At 38.4% G+C, this 10695-nt stretch overlaps 1 protein-coding gene across 1 annotated transcript in view; it reads right to left on the minus strand.

Annotated features, from left to right (window-relative positions):
• Positions 1–212: 212 nt before the first annotated feature.
• Positions 213–10695, minus strand: part of chm (CHM Rab escort protein) — a 26272-nt gene continuing 15789 nt past the window's right edge. Inside the window, exons 11-17 of the mRNA XM_088088463.1 lie at positions 10490–10567; positions 7460–7567; positions 7266–7329; positions 5847–5943; positions 4342–4440; positions 967–1112; positions 213–615 (exon numbers count right to left, since the gene is read on the minus strand). Of these exons, the coding sequence (XP_087944589.1) occupies positions 406–615; positions 967–1112; positions 4342–4440; positions 5847–5943; positions 7266–7329; positions 7460–7567; positions 10490–10567 (802 nt within the window). The 3' untranslated portion in view covers positions 213–405. The remainder of the gene's footprint in view (positions 616–966; positions 1113–4341; positions 4441–5846; positions 5944–7265; positions 7330–7459; positions 7568–10489; positions 10568–10695) is intronic.

A 10695-nucleotide genomic window follows, 5' to 3' on the forward strand; every position in this document is an offset into this window, starting at 1 on the left:
TGAGGTTCAGAAAAAAAGAAAATGTCTTAGGACAGTATGTTGGTAAAAAAGAAAAATCTCGTTAAGCTTTGACTTTTAACTGTGACCTTTGACCTCCAAACATGTCAGAAAACCAGTGAGAAAGGCATCAGAATTTCAATAATCAAATAATTATTCTGGGTGTTTTTTTTGCGAATCATCGTGTTTCGAGTAAATGTGCTGACAGTCTGAAGTCATGTTGCAGCTTTAATGTTTCCACGGAGCAAATTCTGTTGACAACATTTCAGTAAGACAGGAAGCAGAAAAATAACAAACGATAAAAAAATAATAATAACAAAGATTTCAGACGATAAATGAAGGCAACTTGAACCCACAATTCACTGCAGGAGCTTTTGGCTTCATGGAGGCTGAGTGTTGATTTGTACGTTACTCCTTATTCTGGAGGCTCTGCTCCTCCTCTTTCTCCTCCTCTTTCTCCTCCCGTCTCTCCTCCTCTTTCTCCTCCTGCTCTCCGTCCAACTCCTGCTCTCCTGTGGGGGAGGAAGTGTTGTCTCCGTCGTAGATGATGTCCTCGGGGTTAGGGGCCGGGGGACAGAAGTCCTCCTCGGGAAGAATCTTCTGGAAGATGGACTCGGCCTGAAACGTGCACACAAACGCAGAAGTGATTTGTGTTTCCAGAGTTTAATTCGCTCTTTTATTTCATGTCACTACGTTAATCTGCTGCTGCTCTTTTAAAACTTTGTCGTCATTAGTACGAATATTTTCATGTTTTCAAGGTGACAAACGGTCACTTATAGTTATAATTTCACAATATTCATAAATGAGTTCATACTCGTACTTCGATGTATGTCATCAAACATCAAAGCGTAACGCTTTGTTAAAAATGTCACAGTACAACGTGTCACCCAAAAAAAAGATAAAAACCTCTTTGTATAACATATTGTCAAAATATGTGTCTGCTGCCAGGTGTGTCGGCGTGAGACTCACCTGTCTGATGGCGTGATCGTGTCCCAGAGCGCCGTCAGGTCCAGAGCACACGTACACGTTAGACGGGAGGTTGTGACCTTCAACCTCCAGCCCCAAACCGTCAGCCATGTTAAAGTACATACACCAGAGGACAGAGGGACGGTCCTCTACACAGACAGACACAGAGACAGAGAGAGACAGAGACCAACATATGTAATATATATGATATAATATATATATATATATATATATATATAAACATATCTATCTCTAAGATGGTCTCATCACGGAGGGGAACACGTCATTTTTTCCGACTGTACACAGACTATGTTTTGTTGTATCTCTGACTGTAATGCAAACTGTTTTGAAATGCATTTTTTTTTGTTTTTTGTTAAAAAGATTTATGTGAATATGAGACTGTTTCTTTTTTAAGTTGGACCAAAAGACAGACCCAGAACCTTTGCATCGCCCCCTGCTGGCCGGCTGGGGTACAGTATTTAAAATGGAAAATAGCTGCATTTCAAAGTGCTATCTCAGTGAAAATTCAATGCTTTATGATGTCGTGTTTATGCAGATCGGACATCAAACACAATTTTACATGTAAATTTCCACGACTTTCTGAGGACTTTTCCATGATTGATCAGTTTTATTTTATAAACTGATACAGGTATGTTACAGCAGTGGATCCTGATGAAGAACTCGGAGGCTTTAAATGTCGATCACAGCGAGATCAGAAAACTCACAATGTCTGATTAACATACACACATACACACACACACACATTTTCACTCAGTCTGGGGACTCCAATAAAAACAACCCCCTGAGGGGACAGAAGACACCGTCACCAACAGATTACAAACTACAGCCGTCTCCTGCACCAGCTCACATTATACCTTCATTTTACCAACAATTTAACCCTTTGAGCTCTACAATAGAGACAGTCTTCTGGTGCCTCAGTACTGACGTGTCATTAAGAAGAATAATACAAAAATCAGATGTTTTCACGTCAGATTTTACAAAATAGAAACACATAAATGCAAAGACATTTTGTTTCAATACATTTCAAGGACTTTTAGGCAAATCTTAAAGATCAAATGTTGTCTGAGACGACCACTGATTCTCCTTATAAGTTCTTTTTCATTTCCAAATAACTTTTTAAAATATATATTACTGCAGGAGAAAAAATAGCCATTTCAAAATAAAAGTTCCTTTTTGTGTCTTTGATTGTTATTTTGTGTGATTCTTAAAGTAAACAAGCCATGTTTTCTTTAGGAATAACCAAAAAATTACGGCCTTGATCACAGGTAGAAACTTTAAAAACAGTTATTAACATTTGATTTTGAGATTTCTGATGGTCGAGTAATAAATCGTGTGTTATTATACTGGTTTGATAAACAAAATTCAATGGCTTTCCCAAAACTGTGAGGGCATGTTTAGTTTTACAAAACTTGCTACTTGCTAATTTTCCAGGTGTTTCATTACCATACGAACTGAATAATACTCTGAAGGATCTTTTTTGTAAGTTGTTCCTTAAGTTTTTTGTCAGTACTGTATGATTAATGCACATTGAACTCAACACATAAAAGTATTTTTATTTTTCAAATCAGTCTATCTGACTTCACCCAGTATGCACCATTAAACTGGAACAGATTAGAATTAGATTGGATTGGATTAGATTGGAACAGAACCAATAATATCACAGCTAAGGACATAAAACAAGTTACTAGGAGGTAAAACAGTTATCTCCAGCTCAAGAGATAACCAGATCAGCCTGCAAGTGTTACTGGGACCAGTGACTGTGATGGGTCATAAATCAAACAGCAACCTGAAATGTCAAATATCAATTAGAGAAGAAGAAGAAAGATCGTTTTGTTTCTATCTGATGTGACCGTCTTCATGGGAAGCTCCTTTAAATATGGATATGTTATAAATCAGTTTTATTTTGTTAACTTCTATGGGCATTTTTGTTACTTCCTGTGTCTGTCTGTAAGCTGACACATACTTTAAATGTCGCTCACAGTAAGATCAAAATCTCAAAATGTCTGATTAACATACAAACACACACACACAAACACATGTTTTCGCTCACTCTGGGGACTCCCGTAAAAACAACCGCCTGAGGGGACAGAAGACACCATCACAAACAGACTACAAACCGTAATCTGTACAGCCGTCTCCTGCACCAGCTCACATTATACCTTCATTTTAACAACAGTTTAACCCTTTGAGCTCTGCAATAGAGACAGTCCTCTGGTGCCTTCATTGGTATTGTTGCAAGCGTAAAAAGATTAAGGAAGTCACTAAACTGTAATAATTTATTTAAGTACTGACATTTTGACATTAAAAAGACTGAATGAAAAAAATATGATTTTTTTTCTCATCAAATTTACAAAATAAAAATACAAAACATATTGACCCAAAGATTTTTAAATGTAGAAACAAGGAGTCATATATTTTTACCAATGAAATTCCAGGACTTTCTAATGACTTCTCCATGACTTTGAGGAAAGTATTTAACAATTAACATTCTCTGAAACCACCACTGATGGCTGAGTTTGTCCATTTTAGTTCAATACAAGGAAAAAATAATTTTGCCATTCTTGTTTTATTATTTATACATTTTTGGTGATTTTATTTTCTTAAAAATAAGTTGGCTATTTTATCATCATTATTTATATTATTAATATATTAATATATATATAGTTATTTTTTATTATAATTTTTGTGATTCTTCCTTTTCTTTAAACATTTCATCAATTTTATTTTCTTTGAAAAAAGACTTCTTTTCTTTAAAAAAAAAAAAAAAAGAAAGAGGCAAATTAAAAAATTGGCTTTTTTCCCTTAAAAATGTATATTTTGTGTTAAGATTTTGTTGGAGTTAATGGTGATCTGTGCATATCACTGAGGGGGTAACAGGCGGTGGTTTGTTTTTCTAATATTCTCCTGCTTCATGCATGTAGACAAAATTTTAAAAACACCTCTCACTGTAACTCAGTCCTAGTTATGATGCACTTTTTTTCTATTTTTCTGTGAGCTAAGTTTAAGCTAAATTAACATATAAAATAGTAATAATGAAGATCATTTCTGGTTGAGATTTGTTGCAGCTTCAGATAAAAAAGTAGCTGAAGTTGCAGAAGAGAAACATGACGGAGAAACTTCTCTCCTCCTCCCTCATCACCTGCAATCAATCTCTTTATACCTGCATCCATCCATCCTCCCCCGGCCTCAGTGTGTGTGTGTGTGTGTGTTCCCGGAGGTTGTTCATGTTATAATTAAAAGCAGAGAGGAAAATGATGAATGAATTAAAGACAAAGAGAAGAGGAGGTCAGAGAGGAGAGAAAGTTTACAGCAGACAGAGTATCATTTAGCACACAGAGAAACGTGTGTGTGCGTTACCTTGGTCATGTGACTCTGCCGTGCGGAACATCCTGGTAACCACAGGCGACAGGTCCTCGTAGGCGGAGCCAACGGACTGACAGGTGAGATGGATCAAATCTACAGATGGAACGATTTCATTAAACAGGTTCAAAAACTTTTTTACCAGCACATTTCCACAACTCTCCTCTAACTTGGTGATGTTTTCTGTTTTAAATTTGGGCAATTTTTGAAGACTAAATTGTGAATTTTTTTTTGTTTAAAATTTTTGGGTGATTTTACAGAAAACATGCCTTCAGCAAACATATTTTAAAAATATATATATATATTTTTCCCTCTAAAAATGTAGGTGCTTTTTAATGATGATTAATGAGTGATTTTTTTTTTCTTGGATAATTTTAAAGAAAGCATGCCTTCAGAAGACATGTTTTTAAAAAAATCATATTCTTATCTTAACACTTTTTTCCTTTAAAATTTTTGGTGATTTTTAGAGAAAATATGCCGTCAGAAGACATGCTTTCTCTAGAATAATTTTCTTTTTTTTTTCTTTTCTGAAAGCATCTTTCAAAGGGAATTTTAAGACAATATATATATATATATGACTTTATTGAGGAAATGTGTGTGTGTGTGTGTGTGTGTGTGTGTGTGTGTGTAGATGGATGGTGTTTTGTTGAAAAGGCGTTCAGGCCCACTGACTCAGTATCCAATCACACTGCTGCATCAGGACAACACAGCCGAGAAAGAAGAAGATGATGATGATGATTTGACAGGCGGAACACACACACACACACACACACACACACACACACACACACACACAGCTGTATGTGTGTGTGTTGTTTGTCATTAATCAGTGTTTCTTTTGGTGGATTCATCAGTTTTCTCTTGAAGGGCGCTGGAGGATTTTCAGCTGCAGAGACTCAGAGCGTCCTCCCCTCCAGCCTCACTTCTCTCACATGCATTTACAACATTTAACTTATAATTCATATTGTTCAAACTTCATATATTTAACACTTTGAAACCTGAGAAAATTGATTTGATTTCTTTCAAAAACATGGAGAGAAGGCAATGAGCAACTTGACAAGACATTGCCTAAAAATGAGCAAAACATTAGTAAAAGAATTGACCTGAATATAAGGGGGAACAAGGAGTAAAAAGAGAAGACACAAAAAATGACAGATTATTGTTTTTTTCTCCTCAGACACTGAGAGGGAGTCGGTATCCCAGTGAGCTCCATGCTGAAAGAGAAACCAGAGACAGCTTCACACTATGACTGAGCCCGCCAGCAGGGGGCAGGATATCAGCTGTCTGTGCATGGCAAGGCAGATTTCAAACTGCTGCCAAAAATTCACTCATCAAGACTAAACTGAACTCCAGTTTCCCTTTGAGCTCCAGGTCTCAAAGGGTTAACAATCTGCTGAAGCTAAATGTGAATAAAGTCTGTTCAAACATCTTTAGACAACAAATAACACATGGAAAGTTTTCGCTGGGTCCTATAACTCGAGGAGAGACAAGGTGAGACTCACATGTCCCGGGGACGCAGGTCATGGTGGACGGACAGAGCTCCACCATCCTCACCGCCGGACATCCCGCTGCGACCGGAGGAACTGTTACCATGGAAACCTGACAGACGGAGGGATGGACAAAAGCCTCTAATTAAACTCCAGATTAGTTTCATCTTATTACTGAACACTGCAGGCTAACACACACACACACACACACACACACACACACACACACACACACACACACGCACACTCACACGCACACTCACACACACACTCAGCAGAAGATCTATGAAGCATCATAATTCTCTGACCAAACTTAATTCAATATTTCAATATTTAACTCTCACCTAATTAGTGAGGAGTGTGTGTTACTCTGTGTGTGTGTGCGTGTGTGTGTGTGTTCAGACAGATGAATTTGGGGATTGTCTCTTAAATTTGACTGTTCGTCTCTGACTTTCTTTCTGATCTATTTTTTTCCATGATGCACAGGGGCTGAAGGTCAAGGTGACCTCTGACCTGAGGCTTGACCCTAAAACCAGCTAGGTAGCACCGTGAGCTAACTCTCCACAGAATATCAGATCAAAGAATCAAATTACTGTAAAGAATGATGGAAGTAACACAAGTTCAGCTGACGTTCAGCCGACGTTCAGCCGACGTTCAGCCGACGTTCAGCTCATCATTAACGTTCAACGTATGAAGTTAAACAAAACACTGTTATAATGAAGTTTAATAAAACACTGTTATAATGAAGTTTAATAAAACACTGTTATAATGAAGTTTAATAAAACACTGTTATAATGACGTTTAATAAAACACTGTTATAATGAAGTTTAATAAAACACTGTTATAATGAAGTTTAATAAAACAGTTATAATAAAGTTTAATAAACACTGTTATAATGAAGTTTAATAAAACACTGTTATAATGAAGTTTAATAAAACACTGTTATAATGAAGTTTAATAAACACTGTTATAATGAAGTTTAATAAAACAGTTATAATGAAGTTTAATAAAACACTGTTATAATGAAGTTTAATAAAACAGTTATAATGAAGTTTAATAAAACACTGTTATAATGAAGTTTAATAAAACAGTTATAATGAAGTTTAATAAGCACTGTTATAATGAAGTTTAATAAAACACTGTTATAATGAAGTTTAATAAGCACTGTTATAATGAAGTTTAATAAGCACTGTTATAATGAAGTTTAATAAAACAGTTATAATGAAGTTTAATAAAACAGTTATAATGAAGTTTAATAAAACACTGTTATAATGAAGTTTAATAAAACAGTTATAATGAAGTTTAATAACACACTGTTATAATGAAGTTTAATAACACACTGTGATGATGTTAAAGAATAAATTTCAATTAAGTATTTTTTATGATTCGATAAATCAAAGCGGGACTCTGTGCTTTTTTTAAAGTGATGTTTACCTGCTGCTCCGAGTCACCGGGAAGAACTGAACCATCTGTTATCAATACAGCTCGGGACACAAACCTGCAGAGACACAGAGACAGAGGGACAGACAGGGGACAGATAGACAGACAGGTTACTGCTTGACTTAACAGGCATAGGTGGCTGTTCAGGAAGTGATGCGGCTGCTTTAATATGACTGGTGGATTCTCACCTGGGGGGTGTGGCCACCTTCTTCCAGTCCGCTCCCACGAAGCCCTCCTCCACGATGAAATGGCTGCAGCTGATTCGCTGTCCTCGGCTGTCAATCACCGCCTTACACCTGACAGAGGGGGCGGGGAAAAGGAGCCATGATGTCTCTGATTGGACTAGAGACAAACACTAAATCTCAGAGGTGGACGGTCAGCTGACTTTAGTGTCTTCATCACGCTTCATTCGTTTTTTAATAAATGTTTTAAAATCGATCGATAAAATTCAAAGGCTGGAAATTAATTTAGTTTATCGTTTCATTTACCATATTTACGAGTCACGAGCTCATGAGCGTCCCTCCAAAGTCTTAATCCAGAGTGTAAAGTTGGTACATTTCGTTGATACCCGAGTTGTCGAGTTGTGAGGTTTGCGTAACGTTTCAGAGCAGATTCAAACAACGGACGGTAATAAATGGGATATTCGTCTTTTCTCGTAGCTCTCGTTGACTTTTAGCAGAGTCCCATTTGAGTTTGTGCGTCTGTTAGCTGCAGCAAACTGTGAACTCTGCAGCAGCCAGAAAACTAACACTGACAACACGCTGACTTTACGGCACGAGGCGCCGACGCCACGTCGCAAACGCACGAACACGGAGGGAAATCCGTGTCTGGTCCGTGGAAGAAACTTTATTAACTCGCGTATTAAATAAATTTGTGGTCACACATAAAGCGTAATATAGTGTTAATGTTACCTGCTGTCCATGAAGAGTGACCGAATTAAATATACAAATAAAATAACGTTTAAAAGTATAAATAAAGTGGAAACAGTCGGCTTGACTTCTCTGCAGCTGCAGACGTGAACTTCAAAGTTCATCAACACATCAGCTCAGGACGACAAAATTCACTCCTCCTGTTTCCTCCTCTGCTCCTCCTCCTGCTCCTCCTCCTGTTTCCTCCTCTGCTCCTCCTCCTGCTCCTCCTCCTGTTTCCTCCTCTGCTCCTGCTGAACCTCTGACTCTGCTAAATCAGATTTCAGTACGAAGTGATTGATTGTTAAAATGAAATCTGAAATCTCTACAAGGATCTCACACACACACACACACACACACACACACACACACACACACACACACACACACACACACACACACACACACTCTGAGAAGCTGCTGAAACCTATTACTGGGAATAATGATGCACACAGAAACTCATCCATAACCTTTGACTGACACACACACACACACACACACACACACACACACACACACACACACACAGACAGACAGACAGAGACACAGACACACACAGACACACACACACACAGACACAGACACACACACACACACACACACACACACACACACAGACACAGACACACACACACACAGACAGACACACACACACACACACAGACAGACACACACACACACACACACACACACACACACACACACACACAGACAGACACACACAGACACACACACAGACAGACACACACACACATACAGACAGACACAGACAGACACACACACACACACGTGAGCGCACACACACACACACACACACAAACAGACACACACACACACAGACAGACACACACACACACACGTTGGAGGTCACACACATATAAAGTTAACAGACAGACGTTAAAACACAGTCAGAGTCCTCAAGAGTCTCTCTGCTGCATTTTAGCGTTAGATTATTTAAAAATGCTGATTATTATTATGGTTATTAATGGTGGTAGTAGTATAGTAATATATAATAATAAAATATTTTATCATTATGTATTATTAGTAGTATTTAGATGAGCAGCCTGAGCCTCCACATGGTTCTCAACATGCTAACAGACCAATATCACACACACACACACACACACACACCCACCCAAACTCACACACACACACACACACACACACACACACACACACACACACCAACTGTGTGACCTTCTACAGGTCACTGTGTGTGTGTGTGTGTGTGTGTGTGTGTGTGTGTGTGAGAGAGAGAGAGTGAGCAGTCAATCAATCATTTACACCAGCCGACGAAGCAGCAAATAAAGACAAATAAAGAGAGGAGCAGGAGGAGGCGATGAGGAGCTGAAGGAGAAGGTGATGATGAGGAGTAGGAGGAGGAGGTGATGAAAAAGAGGTGAGGAGAAGGATCAGAGGGTTAAACTATGAAGTTAATTTCCTCCATAAATTGAATATTTCACTGATGATAAATTATCGTCCAATCAGAGCTCTGAACAGGAAGGTCACACACACATTAAAACACACACACACACACACACACACACACACACAGAGTAAAACACACACATACACTAACACACACACACTCTCCTGGCTGTTGAAGCAGCTGATTGGCTGACGGCTCGTTACCTGCAGGTGAGCTAACGGAGCAGCAGGTGAGTGACGGCAGGAGGAGGAGACGCCGCCGGCTGTGGGAGGTCAGCTGGGGTTTCTATGGTAACGCTGGCGCTGCAGCTAATAAATGAGCCCTTTCAAGCAGGGGACCTTCAAGGTTCTCAAGGTTCAGACTTTTTAATGCAACCTGGAATTAAATTTAAGGCCAGATTCAAGGCCACACTGCTGCACGTTCACATGTGGGTTATGTGTCTCTGTGAGGACCGAGTCTGTACTCCGAAAACATTTAATCATATAAAAACACAACACGCTCTGATTTACACCAGAGCTCAGTGTCCCAAAAACAACACAAATATTTAACACAAACGTCTTCATGAGATGCTCTCTGATACTTCTATTCTTGAATATGATCCAGAAAAGTTTTAATGTTTCACTTAACATGCAATGATGTCATTAATATGCAAATGAGAACATGATGTCATCAGGTGATCTTTCATTGGACCAGAGTCTGCAACACAGACGGCGTTCAGACCGCAGGGACGCCACCAGACTATCGATGTGATCCATCCATGATATATCTATAAATATTTGTAGTATTTGTACTGATTTTAATAATTGTAGTGTTTGTAGAATTTGTAGTATCTGCAGTATTTGTAGTATTTGTAGTGTTTCTAGTATCTGCAGTATTTTTACCTGTTGGAGTCCTTGTCAACGAGCAGACAGGCGATTGAGTGTCTCAGACAGTAGATTCCTCCAAAGACAGCACACATCCTGAAACACAAAAAACCATCATCACCATCACAATCATCATCATCATCATCACAATCACCATTATCATCACAATCATCATCATCATCATCATCATCATCATCATCACAATCACCATTATCATCACAATC

The sequence above is a fragment of the Plectropomus leopardus genome, chromosome 15 (assembly GCF_026936395.1).
Source record: "Plectropomus leopardus strain MGB_pleo_1.0 chromosome 15, ASM2693639v1, whole genome shotgun sequence".
Classification (NCBI taxonomy): Eukaryota; Metazoa; Chordata; class Actinopteri; order Perciformes; family Serranidae; genus Plectropomus; species Plectropomus leopardus.